The following is a 19,661-nucleotide window of genomic DNA, read 5'->3' as shown; positions in this document are numbered from 1 at the left end:
CAGAATTTACAAGCAGCTCATGCAGCTCAATAACAAAAAACAAACAACCCAATCCAAAAATGGGCAGAAGACCTAAATAGACATTTCTCCAAAGAAGATATACAGAGTGCCAACAAACACATGAAAGAATGCTCAACATCACTAATCATTAGAGAAATGCAAATCAAAACTACAATGAGATATCATCTCACACCAGTCAGAATGGCCATCATCAAAAAATCTAGAAACAATAAATGCTGGAGAGGGTGTGGAGAAATGGGAACACTCTTGCACTGCTGGTGGGAATGTGAATTGGTTCAGCCACTATGGAGAACAGTATGGAGGTTCCTTAAAAAACTACAAATAGAACTACCATATGCCCCAGCAATCCCACTACTGGGCATATACCCTGAGAAAACCAAAATCCAAAAAGAGTCATGTACCAAAATGTTCATTGCACCTCTATTTACAATAGCCCGGAGATGGAAACAACCTAAGTGCCCATCATCGGATGAATGGGTAAAGAAGATGTGGCACATATATACAATGGAATATTACTCAGCCATAAAAAGAAACAAAATTGAGCTATTTGTAATGAGGTGGATAGACCTAGAGTCTGTCATACAGAGTGAAGTAAGTCAGAAAGAAAAAAGACAAATACCATATGCTAACACATATATATGGAATTTAAGAAGAAAAAAAAATGTCATGAAGAACCCAGGGGTTAGACAGGAATAAAGACACAGACCTACTGGAGAACGGACTTGAGGATATGGGGAGGGGTAAGGGTGAGCTGTGACAGGGCGAGAGAGAGTCATGGACATATACACACTACCAAATGTAAGGTAGGTAGCTAGTGGGAAGCAGCCGCATGGCACAGGGATATCGGCTCGTTGCTTTGTGACCGCCTGGAGGGGTGGGATAGGGAGGGTGGGAGGGAGGGAGACGCAAGAGATATGGGAACATATGTATATGTATAACTGATTCACTTTGTTATAAAGCAGAAACTAACACACCATTGTAAAGCAATTATACCCCAATAAAGATGTTAAAAATATATATATATAAAAAAACAAAAAACAAAAAACGGAAGACTTGTCTTTAGCTTATTTTCGCTGCTTGCTTGCACTTTAATAAGTTGATAAATGACATTTAAACTCAATAATTATGATTAACTCTGTCCCACAGTTTTTCAAAGCACTGGTGATTGTGTGCGCCTGCATGTGCGCACCTTTACAACCAGTAAAATAAAGTTCTTGATCAAAAAAAAAAAAAGAATATTTTGTGGTTTCCAAATATATGGAATTTAAGGAAAATCTTGGGCAGGCTTAAAACAATGACAACATATTTCTGCTCATAAATCTCCAATTTGTGTAGGGTCAGTAGGGATAGTTCATAGCTGTTCTAGGAACAGCTGGTGTCAGCTGGACTGACTTGGGGTCTAGCAGCTGGAATCATTTGAAGACTCACTTATTCACACCTGCCAGTTGTTGCTGGCTTTTGGCTGAGACTCTGGGGGTTGTCAGCTGGAAAATCTACACATTTCCTTTCCAGGTGGCCTGGGCTTCCTCACAACATAGTGGCTGGGTTCCAAGAATAAGGGTCGAGAAAGGGCGAGTGGAAGGGAGAAAGGATACAGAGGAGTGAGGTCAAAACTTTGTCTTTTTAATTACACAGGCTCAGAAATCATGTAGGATCACTTGTGCGGGTGTGTTTCTATGTGTATCTGACACAAAATTTTCATGTATTTAAAGTACAGTTTGCTAGGTTTTGACATATGTGTACATCCTAAAATTACAACCACAATCAGGGTAATGAACGTATTTATCACTCTAAAAAGTTTCCTCCTCCTCCTTTGTAATCCCTCTGTCCCACTCCTTCCCACCCCATCCATTCCCAGGTAACTACTGATCTGCTTTATGTCATTATCATTAGTTTGCTTTTTGTAGAAATTTGTATCGGTGGAATCATATAGTATGTCCTCTTTTTTGCATAGATTTTTGCACTAAACATAATTATTTTGAGAATCATCCATTATTGAAGGTTGTATCAATAGCTCATTCCTTTTTATTGCTGAGCAGTAATCTACTTTATGGATATACAGGAATTTGTTTATCTGCTCAACCTGAAGATGGACATTTGGGTTGTTTCCAGTTTTTGGCTTTTACAAATAAAGCTGCTATGAACATAACATACAAGTCTTTGAAAAGACAAATGTTTTCTTTTCTCCATAGTAAATATGTAGGAGTGAAATAGCTGGATTGTATGATAGGTGTGTATTTAACTTTTTAAGCAACTGCCAAAATGTTTTCCAAAGTGGTTGTACTATTTTACATTCCTACCAGCAGTGTACATCTATATCAATGCTTGTATCAGTTTTAATGGGGTGTATAGTGGTATCTTATTGTGGCTTAATTTTTTTAAAAAAATAAATTTTTTTAAATTTATTTTATTGAAGTATAGTTGATTTACAATGTTGTTTTAGTTTATGGTATACAGCAAAGCGATTCAGCAGAAAAACCTGAGTGAACTTTTTGGCCAACCCAATGTGTATACTAGTTTGCATCTGGTAATCCCAAACTCCCAACCCATCCCTCTCCACCACCTCTCCCCCTTGGCAACCACAAGTCTGTTCTCTGTGTATATGAGTCTGTTTTTTGTTTCATAGATAAGTTCATTTGTGTCATGTTTTAGATTCCACATATAAGTAATATCATATGGTATTTGTCTTTCTCTTTCTGACTTACTTCACTTACTATGATAATCTCTAGGTCCATCCATGTTGCTGCAAATGGCATTATTTCATTCTTTTTCATAGCTGAGTAGTATTCCATTGTGTGTATATGTGTGTGTTTGTGTGTGTGTGTATACACACCACATCTTTTTTATCCATTCATCTATCAATAGACATTTAGGTGTTTCCATGCCTTGGCTATTGTAAATAGTGCTGCTGTGAACATAGAGGTGCTCGTATCTTTTTGAATTATGGTTTTGTCCAGATACATGCCCAGGAGTGGGATTGTTGGATCATATTCATTGTCACTTTAGTTTGCATTTCCTTAATGACTAATGATGTTGAGTATCTTTTCATGTCCTTATTTGCCATCATTATATTTTCTTCAGGCACAATGTCTATTCAAATCTTTTTACCCATTTAAAAAATTGGATTATTTATTTTCTTATTAGACTTTTAGGAATTCTTTATATATTTTGAATACAAGTTCTTCATCATATACATGCCTTGCAAATATTTTCTCCCAGTCTGTGGATTGTATTTTTTCATTCTCTTAACAATGTAATTTGAAGAGCCAAAGATTTTAATTTTGAATACATGCATTTTATGCATTTTTTTCTGGATTCTCCTTTTGGTGTCATATTGAAATTTTTTGCCTAAACCAAGATCATAGTAACAAAGGTTTTCTTTCATGTTTTCTTTTACAAGTTTTATAGTTTTACATTTAGGCCCATGCTTCATTTTGAGTCAATTTTTGTATATGGTACATGGTATGTATCAAAGGTTTTTTTTTTTTGCATGTGGATATTGAATTATTCCAGCACCATTTGTTGAAAAGACTGTCTTTCCTCATATATTTGCACCTTTGTAAAAAAAAAATCAGTTGTCCATATTGTGTGTGTCTATTTCTGGACTCTTTATTCTGATATGTTGATCTATTTGTTTATCTTTATGGCAACACCATATTGTCTTGATAATTGTAGCTTTATAATAAGTCTTGAAACCAGGAAATTTTAGTCCTACAACTTTGTTCTTCTCTTACAAAGTTGTTTTGCGTATTCTAGGACTCTTCCATTTTCACGTGAATTTTAGAATTAGCTTCTCAATTTCTGTTGAAATTATTATTGGGATTGCACTGAATCCATAGATCAATTTGGGTAAAATTGGCATCTTAACAATATTGAGTCTTCTGACCCATGAACACAGTATTTCTCTCCATTTATTTAGATCTTTAATTTCTCTCAGAAATGCTTTATGGTTTTCAACATACAGGTCCTTCAAATATTTTGTCAGCATTATCTATAATTATTTAATTTTTAATAATTATTTAATTTTCGGAAGCTATTATAAATGCTCTTGTTTATATGATTTTAACTTCTAATTGCTCATTGCTAGTAGATAGAAATAAAACCGATTTTTGTATATTGTCCCTGTGTATTTAACCTTGCTAAACTCACTATTCTAGAGCTTTTTTGTAGATACCATCAGCTTTTCTACATAGACAATCACGTTATCTGTAAATAATGACAATTTCACCTCTTCCTTTCCAATCTGGATGGTTTTTATTTCTTTTTCATGACTTACTGCACCAATTAGAACCTTCAATACAACATTGACTAGAGGTGGTCAAAGTGGAAAACCTCTTGTTTCTGATGCTGGAGGGAAAATATTCAGTCTCTTACAATTATGTATGATTTCAGCTGTAAGCTTTTCCTAGATGTCCTTCATAAGGTTAACTTATATTTCTGTTTTGCTGAGTTTTTATCAAGAATCACTGCTGAAATTTCTGCTGTTTTGAGATGGCTTTTATTTTTCAGTTTTTAATATAGTGAATTATATGGATTGATTTTTGAAAGTTTGTATTCCTTGGAAAACCCCACTTAATCATGATGTATTGTCCTTTTAATATAGGACATTTCTTAACCTCAGCAATAGTGGCACTTGGAGTTGGATGGTTCTTTGTCAGGGGCTGTCTTATGCATTGTAGGATGTTTAGCAGCATCTCTAGCTTCTACCCACTAGATGCTAGTATCACCATTCCCCAACAGTTGTGACAACCAAAAATGTCTCCAGATTGCCAGATGTCTCCCTGGGTGACAAAATCATAGCTGGTTGAAAACCACTGTTATATATTATTAAATTTGATTTGGTAAAATTTTCTTTAAAAATTTTGTGTCTGTTCATAAGGGATATTTTTTTTTCTGGTAATGTCTTTGTTGGATTTTGTATCAGTAATTCTGGCCCTAAGGAATGAATTGGAAAGTATTTCTTCCTTTTTAATTATACAGAAGCATTTGTATCAAACTGACATTATTTCTTCCTTAAATAACTGGTAGAATTCACTAGTGAAGTCATCTGTCACTAGAGATCTGTGTGTAGGGTGTGGGGAGGGTTTTAACTACAACTCAGTTTTTTTTAGAAGATTTATGGATATTCTGGTTATCTGTTTCTTCTTGAGTGAAATTTAGTAGTTTGTGCCTTTCAAGGAATTGATCCATTTCATCTAATTTATTGAGGTTGTGGACATAAAGTCGTTCACAGTGTTCCTTTCTATTCATTTAATGCTGTAAGGTGTGTAGTGCTGTCACCTCTTTCACTCTGGATATTAGTAATTTATATCTAGTATCTTTTTTTCTTGATAAACCTGGTTGAGTTTGATCAACATTATTTATCTCAAGCAGTCAATTTATGTTTCATTTATTTTCACTTTTTTTTCTGTTGTCTTTCTTGTTTTGTGCTTTTGCTATTTTTTTCCTTCTGCTTACTTTAGTTTTAATTTGCTCTTCTTTCTCTAACTTCTTAAGGTACAGCTTAGTTCATTTAATTGAGACCTCCTTTTTCCCCCCAGTATAATCATTTAATGTTTCAAATTTCTCTCCAAGCTGTGCTTTAGTTGTATTCCACAGATTTTGATAAGTTGTGTTTTTATTTTCATTCAATTAGACGTATTTTCTGAAATCTTTTTGATTTCGTATTTGACCCATGGGTTTCTGAGAAGTGTGTTTAGTTCTCAACTACTTGAATATTATCTAGGTTCCATTTATAAATTTTAAATTATTTTGTTTTGATAGAGAACATATTCTGTGTAAGATCAGTCTCTTAAAATGTATTGTGGAACAAGATGACATAGACTTATCTATTTCTGCTTCTCCCCACTAAGTAAAACTATAAACCCTGGAAATAATGCAAAAGACAATCAAAGGAGAAATCTGAAAGAGGAAGGTAATCTGGTTAGGGACCCAAGGAAGCACTAGAAGAACAGCATTTTCAGGCATCTTGTAACCTCCTCCTTCAGAAGATGACAATTCAGGCCCAGCATGTCCTGACTCCAGCTTAGTTACAGAAGGCGTCTACTCAGATAGCTTATTCTTCTCCCAGATTGAAAGGGCTATCCAGCAACAGCAGGCTAGTCAAGACAAGTGTTTCTACCACAGTACACAAACACACACACACAAAATGGCAACTATGTGAGATTATGTGTTAATTAACTTGATTATGGTAATCATTTCACAATGTATATGTATATCAAAGCATCATGTTGTACACTTTTTATATGTGCAAGTTTTTTGCCAATTATACCTCAGTAAAGCTGAAAAAATTCATCTGTATGTATTGTGTTGCATTACATGTACTGGGGGAATAAGAAGGGAATTGGAGGACGGTTTCTAACAAAACAGATTTCAATTTTTACAATTTAAAACGTTCACATTCTTTTTTGTATTTTATTTGAGTTACATGGGTAATTAAGTATAATGGCATAAGTAAATATAGTATTTAAGTTTAGATATTGCCTATGTCTTTTACTTTTCATAATCCCAACATTGAATATAGCTCAGCTTGATAGCAGAGGAGCTTTTTATTTTACTTTTTGGGGTGTCTGAGAACTATGTGTATATGTTGTCCAGACATAGGACAGGGAGAAAGAAAGACTACCAGAGAAGAGCTGGGAAAGAAAGGTTTGGGTTCAGGGATGCAATTTTTGCTAGAAAAGTTGACTTTTAAAAAAGATTAATTAATTAATTTATTTATTTTGGCTGCATTGGGTCTTAGCTGCTCCACGCAGTTTTTCTCTAGTTGGGGCGGGCGGGAGCTACTCTTCATTGCAGTGCACAAGCTGCTCATTGCGGTGGCTTCTCTTGTTGTGGTGCGCAGACTTCAGTAGTTGTGGCACGCGGGCTCAGTAGTTGTGACTTGCAGCATCTAGAGAGCAGGCTTAGTAGTTGGGGCGCACGGGCTTAGTTGCTCCATGGCATGTGGGATCTTCCCGGACCAGGGCTTGAACCCGTGTCGCCTGCATTGGCAGGCGGATTCTTAACCATTGCACCACCAGGGAAGTCCTGACATTTTTTTTAAAACTCTTGGTTGGTTAGTAACAAAGACCACACTCAAGCTCTAACAGTAAGTGAGTTGGTGTCAAAATCTAAAATGCCAGTTTCCAAGCAGAATTTTAAAACATATATGGTCACAAGAAAGTGTTAGGAGTGATTGTTCCTGGAGAGTAGGATTAAAGGAACTTGAAGAAGGGGTAAGAAGAGGGATTTTACTTTTCATTTTCTACTAGTAGAGGAGCTTTTTAAATAAAATGCTTTAAATCTGTAAATGTACGTTTAGTCTTATTTATTCCCCATCAAGTTTGTTAGAAACTGATACATTCAAATTTTATTATATTTATTTAATATTTATAGTTAATATTTATTTACGCTATTAACTTCTGTTTTATTTTCAGAACTGAAGGCAGAAGCTAGTCTAATGGACCAGATGAGTAGTTGTGATAGTTCATCAGATTCCAGAAGTTCATCATCTTCAAGCAGTAAGGATAGTTCTAGTGATTCAGAAGATGAAGAGTGCAGATCCTCTCCCTCTGATCCAGGGAATTATGTCTCGGAACATCCTACCATGTCTACCATGCCACAGTGCAGGATTCCTGAGGTCGTGACTGGTCATAATAAACATCATGACAGCAATGGCCTCCTGATGACTACTTTAAGTAAGTATACATAAGCATGCGTAATTGGAAAAGTAAGAATTTACAGTGGAGCCATACCGATTATGGTCTAAAATTTGCATACAGAGAAAGACTTCTTTTTTATTTATTTGACAGTATTACCCATTACCTTCTTTTTTTTAATTTAATTTTTATACAGTAGGTTCTTATTAGTTATCTGTTTTTTACATATCTGTATATATGTCAATCCCAATCTCCCAATTCATCCCACCAGCACCACCCCGCCCCACTTCCTCCCCTTGGTGTCCATATGTTTGTTCTCTAAATCTGTGTCTATTTCTGCCTTGCAAACCGGTTCATCTGTACCATTTTTCTAGATTCTACATATATGCATTAATATACGATATTTGTTTTTCTCTTTCTGACTTACTGCACTCTGTATGACAATCTCTAGGTCCATCCACGTGTCTACAAATGACCCAATTTCATTCCTTTTTATGGCTGAGTAATATTCTATTGTATATATGTACCACATCTTCTTTATCCATTCATCTGTCAGTGGACATTTAGGTTGCTTCCATGACCTGGCTATTGTAAATAGTGCTGCAATGAACATTGGGGTACATATGTCTTTTTGAATTATGGTTTTCTCTGGGTGTATGCCCAGTAGTGGGATTGCTGGATCATATGGTTATTCTATTTTTAGTTTTTTAAGGAACCTCCATACTGTTCTCCATAGTGGCTGTATCAATTTACATTCCCACCAACAGTGCAAGAGGGTTCCCTTTTCTCCACACCCTCTCCAGCATTTGCTGTTTGTAGATTTTCTGATGATGCCCATTCTAACCGGTGTGAGGTGATATCTCATTGTAGTTTTGATTTGCATTTCTCTGATAGTTAGTGATGTTGAGCAGCTTTTCATGTGCCTCTTGGCCATCTGTATTTCTTCTTTGGAGAAATGTCTATTTAGGTCTTCTGCACATTTTTTTGATTGGGTTGTTTGTTTTTTTAATATTGAGCTGCATGAGCTGTTTATGTATTTCGGAGATTAATCCTTTGTTGATTCGTTTGCAAATATTTTCTCCAATTCTGAGGGTTGTCTTTTTGTTTTGTTTATAGTTTCCTTTGCTGTGCAAAAGCTTTTAAGTTTCATTAGGTCCCATGTGTTTATTTTTCTTTTTATTTCCATTACTCTAGGAGGTGGGTCAAAAAAGGTCTTGCTGTGATTTATATCAAAGAGTGTTCTGCCTGTGTTTTCCTCTAAGTTTTATAGTGTCCAGTGTTACATTTAGGTCTTTAATCCATTTTGAGTTTATTTTTGTGTATAGTATTAGGGAGTGTTCTAATTTCATTCTTTTACATGTAGCTTTCCAGTTTTCCCAGCACCACTTATTGAAGAGACTGTCTTTTCTCTATTGTATATCCTTGCCTCCTTTGTCATAGATTAGTTGACCATAGGTGCATGGGTTTATCTCTGGGCTTTCTATCCTGTTCCATTGATCTGTATTCCTGTTTTTGTGCCAGTACCATACTGTCTTGATTACTGTAGCTTTGTAGTATAGTCTGAAGGCAGGGAGTCTGATTCCTCCAGCTCTGTTTTTTTCCCTCAAGACTGCTTTGGCTATTCGGGGTCTTTTGTGTCTCCATACAGATTTTAAGATTTTTTTGTTCTAGTTCTGTAAAGAATGCCAGTGGTAATTTGATAGGGATTGCACTGAATATGTAGATTGCTTTGGGTAGTATAGTCATTTTCATAATATTGATTCTTCTAATCCAAGAATATGGTATATCTCTCCATCTGCTTGTGTCATCTTTGATTGCTTTCATCAGTGTCTTATAGTTTTCTGCGTACAGGTCTTTTACCCCCTTAGGTAGGTTTATTCCTAGGTATTTTATTCTTTTTGATGCAGTGGTAAATGGGAGTGTTTCCTTAATTTCTCTTTCAGATTTTTCATCATTAGTGTGTAGGAATGCCAGAGATTTCTGTGCATTAATTTTGTATCCTGCAACTTTACCAAATTCATTGATTAGTTCTAGTAGTTTTCTGGTGGCATCTTTAAGATTCTCTATGTATAGTATCATGTCATCTGCAAACAGTGACAGTTTTACTTCTTCTTTTCCAATTTGTGTTCCTTTTATTTCTTTTTCTTCTCTGATTGCAGTGGGTAGGACTTCCAAAACTATGTTGAATAATAGTGGTGAGAGTGAACATCCTTGTCTTGTTCCTGATCTGAGAGGAAATGCTTTCAGTTTTTTCACCATTGAGAATGATGTTTGCTGTGGGTTTGTTGTCTGTGGCCTTTATTATGTTGAGGTACCTTCCCTCTATGCCCACTTTCTGGAGAGTTTTTATCATAAATGGGTGTTGAATTTTATGGAAAGCTTTTTCTGCATCTATTGAGATGATCATATGGTTTTTATTATTCAATTTGTTAATATGGTGTATCACATTGATTGATTTGCATATATTGAAGAATCCTTGCATCCCTGGGATAAACCACACTTGATCATGGTGTATGATCCTTTTAATGTGTTGTTGGATTCTGTTTGCTAGTATTTTGTTGAGGATTATTGCGTCTATATTCATCAGTGATATTGGTCTGTAATTTTCTTTTTTTGTAGTATCTTTGCCTGTTTTTGGTGTCAGGGTGATGGTGGCCTCGTAGAATGAATTTGGGAGTGTTCCTTCCTCTGCAATTTTTTTGGAAGTTTGAGAAGGATGGGTGTTAGCTCTTCTCTAAATGTTTGGTAGAATTCACCTGTGAAGCCATCTGGTCCTGGACTTTCGTCTGTTGGAAGATTTTTAATCACAGTTTCAATTTCATTACTTGTGATTGGTCTGTTCATAGTTTCCGTTTCTTCCTAGTTCAGTCTAGGAAGGTTATACCTTTCTAGGAATTTGTCCATTTCTTCCAAGTTGTCCATTTTATTGGCATAGAGTTGCTTGTAGTAGTCTCTTATGATGCTTTGTATTTCTGTGGTGTCCATTGTAACTTCTCCTTTTTCATTTCTAATTATATTGATTTGAGTCCTCTCCCTCTTTTTTTTGATGAGTCTGGCTAAAGGTTTATCAGTTTTGTTTATCTTTTCAAAAACCAGCTTTTAGTTTCATTGATCTTTGCTATTGTTTTCTTTGTTTCTATTTCATTTATTTCTGCTCTGATCTTTATGATTTCTTTCCTTCTACTAACTTTGGGTTTTGTTTGTTCTTCTTTCTCTAGTTCCTTTAAGTGTAAAGTTAGCTTGTTTATTTGAGGTTTTTCTTGTTTCTTGAGGTAGGATTGTATTGCTATAAACTTCCCTCTTAGAACTGCTTTTGCTGCATCCCATAGGTTTTGGATCATCGTGTTTTTGTTGTTATTTGTCTCTAGATATGTTTTGATTTCCTCTTTGTTTTTTTTTTTTTTTGCGGGATGCAGGCCTTTCACTGCTGTGGCCTCCTCCGCCGCGGAGCACAGGCTCTGGAGGCGCAGGCCCAGTGGCCATGGCCCACGGGCCCAGCCGCCCCACAGCATGCGGGATCCTCCAGTACCGGGGCACGAACCCGCGTCCCCCTCATCGGCAGGCGGACTCTCAACCATTGCGCCACCAGGGAAGCCCTCCTCTTTGATTTCTTCAGTGATCTGTTGGTTATTTAGTAACGTATTGTTTAGCCTCCATGAGTTTGTGTTTTTTACTTTTTTTTCCCTGTGATTGATTTCTAATCTCATAGCATTGTGGTCAGAAAAGGTGCTTTGTTATGATTTCAATTTTCTTAAATTTACTGAGGCTTGACTTTTGACCCAAGATGTGATCTATCCTGGAGAATGTTCCATGTGCACTTGAGAAGAAAGTGTAATCTGCTGGTTTTGGATGGAATGTCCTATAAATATCAATTAAATCTATCTGGTCTATTGTGTCATAAAGCTTGTGTTTCCTTATTAATTTTCTGTCTGGAGGATCTGTCCATTGGTGTAAGTGAGGTGTTAAAGTCCCCACTATATTGTGTTATTGTCGATTTCCTCTTTTATAGCCGTTAGCAGTTGCCATATGTATTGAGGTGCTCCTATGTTGGGTGTATATATATTTATAATTGTTATATCTTCTTCTTGGATTAATCCCTTGGTCATTATGTAGTGTCCTTCCTTGTCTCTTGTAACATTGTTTATTTTAAAGTCTATTTTATCTGATATGAGTATTGCTACTACACCTTTCTTTTGATTTCCATTTGCATGGAATATCTTTTTCCATTCCCTCACTTTCAGTCTGTATGTGTCCCTAGGTCTGAAGTGTGTCTCTTGTAGACAGTATATATACAGGTCTTGTTTTCGTATCCATTCAGCAAGCCTGTGTCTTTTGGTTGGAGCATTTAATCCATTCACGTTTAAGGTAATTATCGATATGTATGTTCCTATTACCATTTTCTTCATGGTTATGGGCTTGTTTTTGTACATCCTTTTCTTGTGTTTCCCACTTAGAAAAGTTCCTTTAGCATTTGTTGTAGAGCTGGTTTGGTGGTGCTGAATTCTGTTAGTGTTTGCTTGTCTGTAAACCTTTTGATTTCTGTGTTGAATCTGAATGAGATCCTTGCCTGGTAAAGTAATCTTGGTTGTAGGTTCTTTCCTTTCATCACTTTAAATATATCATGCCACTCCCTTCTAGCTAGTAGAGTTTCTTCTACTCTGCTAGTAGAGTTTCTGAGAAGTCACTTGTTAACCTTATGGGAGTTCCCTTGTATGTTATTGTAGTTTTTTCCTTGTTGTTTTCAATAATTTTTCTTTGTCTTCAATTTTTGTCATTTTTATTACTCTGTGTCTCGGTGTGTTTCTCCTTGGATTTATCCTGCCTGGGACTCTCTGCACTTCCTGGACTTGGGTTGCTATTTCCTTTCCTATGTTAGGGAATTTTTCAACTATAATCTCTTCAGATATTTTCTCGAGTTCCTTCTCTCTCTTATCTCCTTCTGGGACCCCTATAATGTGAATGTTGTTGCATTTAATGTTGTCCCAGAAGTCTCTTAGGCTGTCTTCATTTCTTTTCATTCTTTTTTCTTTATTTTGTTCCACAGCTGTGAATTCCACCATTTTGTCTTCCAGGTCACCTATCCATTCTTCTGCCTCAGTTATTCTGCTATTGATTCCTTCTAGTGGATTTTTCATTTCAGTTATAGTATTGTTCATCTCTGTTTATTTGTTCTTTAATTTTTCTAGGTGCTTGTTCTTTAATTCTTCTAGGTCTTTGTTAAACATTTCTTGCATCTTCTTGATCTTTGCCTCCATTCTTTTTCCAAGGTCCTGGATCATCTTCAGTATCATTATTCTGAATTCTTTTTCTGGAAGGTTGCCGATCTCCATTTCATTTAGTTGTTTTTCTGGGGTTTTATCTTGTTCCTTTATCTGGTACATAGTCCTCTTCGTTTTCATTTTGTCTATCTTTCTGTGAATGTGGTTTTCGTTCCACAGGCTGCAGAATTGTAGTTCTTCTTGCTTCTGCTCTCTGCCATCTCAACCATTACCTTCTTATTGAATTATTCATTTCCTTTTGACTCTGTAACATAACGTCCTATTGGCTTTTCTCCTACCTTTGTAGATACTTTTCTGACTCTTCTTTGCTAGTTTATAATCTTTTACTTAGTCATTAGAGCTGGGGTTCTGCAAGGCTTAATTCTAGGTCCTTTTTTTGTTTTATTCTATATTCTTTCCACAGATAATCTCCATATTTCTGTGGCAGTCAATACTTATATATAGATAACTTGTAAATTTGCATCTCTGACCCACACCTCTGAGCTCTAGACACATAAGTCCAACACATCTCATATTAAAAGGCATTTCAAATTCACCTTGTCCAAAACCAATTTATAATCTTTCACTATGTTTCTTCCTAGTGAAAGGCAGGAGTCATCTAATTATGCAAACCAGAAGTGATTGTATTCTAGGGTTGAGTTTCTCTCCCTCTTTACAGTATAGTCAATCCTTCACCTTCACCAAGTCCTGTTTATATTACCTCCTTAATCTCAAATTCATCTACTTTTCTGCATCTCCACCACTGTCACTCTACTTAAACTTACCATTATTTCTTGCTTTAATAATGCAATGACTTCCTAACTGGTTCACCACTTATCTACTCAAACCCATTTTTGATCTACTAAGTACATTGCGGCCATATTGATCTTTTCATAATTCAAGTATTATTTGTCTCTCCTACTTTAAACTTTACAATAGCTTATAATTTCTTTTAGGATAGAGACAAAACATTTTAACATAAGAGTCTTGCCCTCTCTGTTCTAGCAACATTTTCCTTCTTTTTGTCACCATACTCAAATACTTTTGCCTACCTCAGGGACTCTACCCATACTGTCCATTCAGTTAGAAATAGTTCTTTCTTTTCATGTAGTTAACTTTTTCTCCTTTAGATGGTAGTTTTATATATACTTTATCAAGAAAGCCTTTCTTGACCTTTCTGAAAAGATCAAATCCCCCTTGTTATAGACCTTCAGAGCAATATCTTCTTTATATCAATTATCATTTATAAATTTATATTTCTTTTATTTGTTCTCTTCTAAAGTATAAGCTCCAGGAGAGCAGTGATCTTGCTTATTTTGCTTATCACTGAATACTAGCACCTGACACGGTTCCTGATACATAGTAGATGCTCAGTAAATTCTTTTTAACAAAGGCACGCAGGTTGATACTCTCTGGGGGAGAATGGGACTTTCTGTATATTTAAAACTAATCTCACTGTATTAATTTTAATGGTAAAGTAAATATCTAGGAAAGACCAACTTGCTCTAACTTAAAAACAGAAGTAAATAAGGGAGGAGCCAAGCATGGGTGGTAGAGTAAAACTGTGGTTATGGTTATGATAGTGTAAAACTATGTGTTAATTAGGAAAGGTCTTTTGAACTTCCAGTTATTTATGTATTTAGTGCTATTATTTATAACTTGAGAGGTGAAATTATAGCATCTGATTTCTTGAATGGCCAAATAATGACAAATACTAGGAGGATAAACAGTAATGAATTTGTATGCCCATAATAATATACCTTCATAATGTATGTAACTACATATTAAAAAATGTATGTGTATTTGTATATACAAAAAAAATTGACAGAAGTAGGGGAAATTGACAAGTCTATTGTAATGGTAGATTTAATGTATCTGTACTCAAGGATACAGAATTTAGTAAGGGTATAAAATCTTTGAACAACACAATTAACATACCCTTTTTTAAATATAATAAATTCTATCTTTTTTTTTTTTGGTCCACAGCACAGTGTCATTTATGTAAATTAAAATTGGTCATAGGAAGCAGTTTATTTTTTGCAAGAGCGCAAACAAATGGAAGGAACTACACTGTGATATTTTTCTTGGGATGCTAAGAAATATCACGAACTAGGTGATTTAAAACAACAGAAATGTATTCTCTCACAGTTCTGGAGTCCAGGAGTTAAAATGAAAGTGTCAGCAGGGTTGATTTCTTCTGCAGGATCTGAAAAAGAATCTGTTTTGTGACTCTCCTAGCTTCTGGTGGTTGCTGGCAATCCTTGGTGTTCCTTGGCTTGTAGACACAGTGCTCCAAACTTGGCCTCTGTCTTCCTTCTCTGTGTGTCTGTGTCCATATTTATTTTTTCTTTTTTATACCTTTTTTAAAATTTATTTTTATTGCAGTATAGTTGAATTACAATGTGTTAATTACTGCTATACAGCAAAGTGACTCAGTTATATATATATATTTATTTATATTTATATACATTCTTTTTCATATTCTTTTCCATTATCACAGGATATTGAATATAGTTCCCTGTGCCATACAGTAGGACCTTGTTGGTTACCCATTCTATATATACCAGTTTCCATCTGCTAATCCCAAACTCCCAATCCAACCCTCTTCTACCACCCTCCCCCTTGGCAGCCACCAGTATATTCTCTGTACCTGATTCTGTTTCTGTTTCATAGATAGGTTCATTTGTGTCATCTTTTAGATTCCACATATAAGTGATATCATATGGTATTTGTCTTTCTCTTTCTGACTTACTTCACTTAGTATGATAATCTCTAGTTGCTTCCATGTTGCTGCAAATGGCCTTATTTCGTTCTTTTCTATGGCTGAGTAGTATTCCATTGTATATATGTATATATGTACCACATCTTCTTTATCCATTCATCTGTAGATGGGCATTTAGGTTGTTTCCATGTCTTGGCTATTGTGAATAGTGCTGCTATGAACATAAGGGTGCATGCATCTTTTTGAATTATAGTTTTGTCTGGGCATATGCCCAGGAGTGGGATTGCTGGATCATATGGTAATTATATTTTTAGTTTTCTGAGGAACTTCCATACTGTTTTCCACAGTAGCTATACCAACTTACATTCCCACCAACAGTGAAGAAGGGTTCCCTTTTCTCCATACCCTCTCCAGCAATTTTTTTTTTTTTCTTTTGCGGTATGCGGGCCTCTCACTGTTGTGGCCTCTCCCGTCGTGGAGCACAGGCTCCGGACGCGCAGGCTCAGTGGCCATGGCTTACGGGCCCAGCCGCTCTGCGGCATGTGGGATCTTCCCGGACCGGGGCACTAACCCGTGTCCCCTGCATCGGCAGGCGGACTCTCAACCACTGCGCCACCAGGGAAGCCCCGCTCCCATTTGTTTTTGTTTTTATTTCTATTGCCTTGGGAGGCTGAACATGCCCATTCTAACAGTAAATACGTAGAATCTTACAATCTAAAAATGAGAAGCAGGCATTCTTTTAATAATATAAACCATTTATGGAAATTACTTTCTACTAGGACAAATGAAATAACACATTTAAAAGAATTCATATTTTATTGATCATATCACATGGCTATAAAACAATGAGAATATAAATAAATAACAAAAATAGTTTAAAATACATGCTTAGAAACTTTGGAGCACATACCTAGTGACTTACATGTTAAAAGGAAATTACAGAGCTTCCCTGGTGGCACAGTGGTTGAGAGTCCGCCTGCCGATGCAGGGGACACGGGTTCGTGCCCCGGTCCAGGAAGATCCCACATGCCGCGGAGTGGCTGGGCCCGTGAGCCATGGCTGCTGAGCCTGCGTGTCCGGAGCCTGTGCTCCGCAACGGGAGAGGCCACAGCAGTGAGAGGCCCGCGTACCACACACACACACACACACACACACACACAAAAGGAAATTACAATGAAATTATAAAATATTTATAATTAAGCAATATCAGAAATATCTTAACAGTTTTGGGGTGCAACCAAAATGATAGAGGGAAATTTGTAGCCTCAAAATGTTCTTTTTTAAAAAAAATTGAAAATAAATGCGTGAAAGTTTCACCTTTAGGAACTAGAGGAACAATAAGACCTTAAAACAGGGAAAGAAAGTATTATAGATTAGAATTGACATTAGTATAATAGATAGCAAAGAAACATTAGAGGATCAACAAGACTAAAAGTTATTTCTTTGAAAACTTATAAGAAGACCAACCTGTAACTAGGGCTGATGAAGAAAAAAAGAGTAAAACACAGTATTAGGAATGAAAAAGTGGTTAAAATTATAGTATGTTTTTATTTTTTTCATTATGAAAACTTTACAAATATTTTATCCCAGCATATTTGGCATAAAAATGGATGATTTTCTAGGAAAAAAGTATAATTTACCAAATCTGACTCAAAAAGAAGTAGAAAGTCTGAAGAAACCATTAACAATTAACATCTCTTCCTCCTTCATCCTATTTCCATATCCCCAAGATGCTAGAAAATTGAAGATAATTTTACAGATGAATTTTAGCAGATCTTGAAGGAACAAACAACTCTTATCTTCTACAAACTGTTTCAGAGAATAGAAGAGTAGGGGAAGCAACCCAATTCGTTTATAATTCTAGGGTAATCTCAGTATCAAAACTGAACAGGAACAAGACAAAAAGCATTATAGACCAATTTCACTTAAGAACATGGATGTAAAATTACCAAATAAGATATTAGCAAATTGAATAACCACGGTACTTAAAACAAGCCAGCTAAATCATGACCAAGTAAAGCTCATCACAGAAGTGTAGGAAATGTTCAATATCTGGAATTATATCAATATAATTTACCACATTAACAGATTATAGGAATAAAGCCATATGATCATTTCAACAAATTTGAATTTGACAACAGTCAGTATTTATTAACTTTAAAACTTTTACTGAAGATTGAATATAAGGGAATTTCCTTAACGTTATAAAAGTTAATCACGAAGAACAAAACTACTGCCAACATTATACTAATAGAGACTCCAGAAGCATTTCCGTTAAAGTCAGGAAGAAGACAAGGAGGACTAATATCATGATTTCTATTCAACATTGTACTGAAGGTTCTAGAAAATGTGGTTAAACAAGTAAAAGAAATGAAAATAAGAATCGGAAACAGGAAATAAAATGGTCCTTATTTGTAGACAATGTAATTGTCTACATAGAAAATCCAAAGGAATCCACAAACTATAGAAATAGTAAAAGAATTTAGAAATATTTTGGATGCAACAATGATATGGAAAAATCAGCAGCAATCTTGTTATACAAGTAGTAACCACTTGGAATTTCTTTCAAAAAAATAGTGAATTTCTTTGCTTGATATATTTTATCCAAACTTTAAGTTTCCTAAGAGGAAATAAACCCTTTTTTATTGTTACTGCAGTCATCCCATTTTCAACCTTAGCAGACTCAACACCCTCTTTTATAACATATATTTAAGTCCCCTTTACTATTCTGAAATGAATTTCATAGCTTAATATCATCTAGGCACATATATCTTTGAAAATAATTAATGTAATATTAAGACAAAATAAAAATAGTTTATGGTAAAGTAATAGATATTCTACTTTGTAAATGTTCAGGCCTGGTGAGACAACATAACAAAGTGCCATATGTTTGCACTTAATTTTAATGAATATATTTGGAATTAAGGGAAGCAAGGCAATATTCAACTCATATGTCAATATTTTTTCTTTTTATTTATCTTGTTAAAATAAGGACTGGAAAGGTATATACATACATATTCATAGAATTGTGTACACAGATAAGTTTTGAGGTGCTGTATTGCTGACCCAAAGCCAATGTGTTTTCAGAAACAATTTTTAAAAATCTTTGTAAAGGTCTCAGAAGAAAAGTAAAGTCTTCTTTCAGTTTACATGATAGTTGCATCCTTGTAAATTTCAGAGAATTTTATGTCTGTGCAAAAGGATACTTTTAGTTTATAAAAATGCAATTAGTTCTGGCCTTAAAATTGTAAACAGACCTCTCAAGTACATGAGTATCCCACTGGACTTTCAAAAGTTTTACAGAATGTAGAAGGGTTCTTTATTGTTCACGATTGGTCCTTGCATTACAAGACATTTAAGATTCCTAAGTTCCCTGTTCACTAAATGCCACTAGCAATCTTCAAATCACTGGGACAAGAGACCCCTCACGTACATTTCTGTAACATCTCCTAGAGGGCAGTATTGCTCTCATTGAGAAACATTGGTTTAGGTATCTGAATGCATTTGCTATGGGTATACTCTTTTTTCCAAGTCATAATTACCATTTTGATTGAAAACATATTTCCTTTACTAAGCATCTCATATTCAAAGGCTAATCTCATATCTTCAAAACAACATTTCAACCAACAGCATGGTAATGCTGTGCTTATAACCTCCGTAGTATGAAGTCTATTAAGAAAAACGGAACTCAGGACATTTGGGTTTGTGTCACTTGAGAAACTCATTTTATAGGCATCACATCAGGATAAACATTCTTATGCCATAATAAGTAGAAACTTAAGCCTTGAAAATAAGAAAATGGTCATGTGAACCAGATGCACAAATGAAGCTTTAGCAGGTTTCTTTATCAAGTGATGTAATTAGTTCTGGAGTTCATGCAGTGGACTGAGGTATCTTACAACAGTTTATATATGGCCTAAAAAGTACTCATCTTAAATTGGATATTAACTTCAAAATACGCCAGCTTTTGTTGATTGTGGAGTAGTTTAAAAATACAAGAGTTTGTTAACCATTGTAATT

General features: G+C 35.4%; 1 protein-coding gene across 1 annotated transcript in view; it reads left to right on the top strand.

Annotated features, from left to right (window-relative positions):
- Nucleotides 1-19,661, top strand: part of EAF2 (ELL associated factor 2) — a 50,128-nt gene that overhangs the window by 27,821 nt on the left and 2,646 nt on the right. The window contains exon 5 of the mRNA XM_060149318.1: nucleotides 7,440-7,700. Coding sequence (XP_060005301.1) covers nucleotides 7,440-7,700 — 261 coding nt within the window. The remainder of the gene's footprint in view (nucleotides 1-7,439; nucleotides 7,701-19,661) is intronic.

The sequence above is a fragment of the Lagenorhynchus albirostris genome, chromosome 5 (assembly GCF_949774975.1).
Source record: "Lagenorhynchus albirostris chromosome 5, mLagAlb1.1, whole genome shotgun sequence".
Lineage (NCBI taxonomy): Eukaryota > Metazoa > Chordata > Mammalia > Artiodactyla > Delphinidae > Lagenorhynchus > Lagenorhynchus albirostris.
Note: the sequence above shows the minus strand (reverse complement) of the source record. Positions and strands in the feature narration are given on the sequence as shown.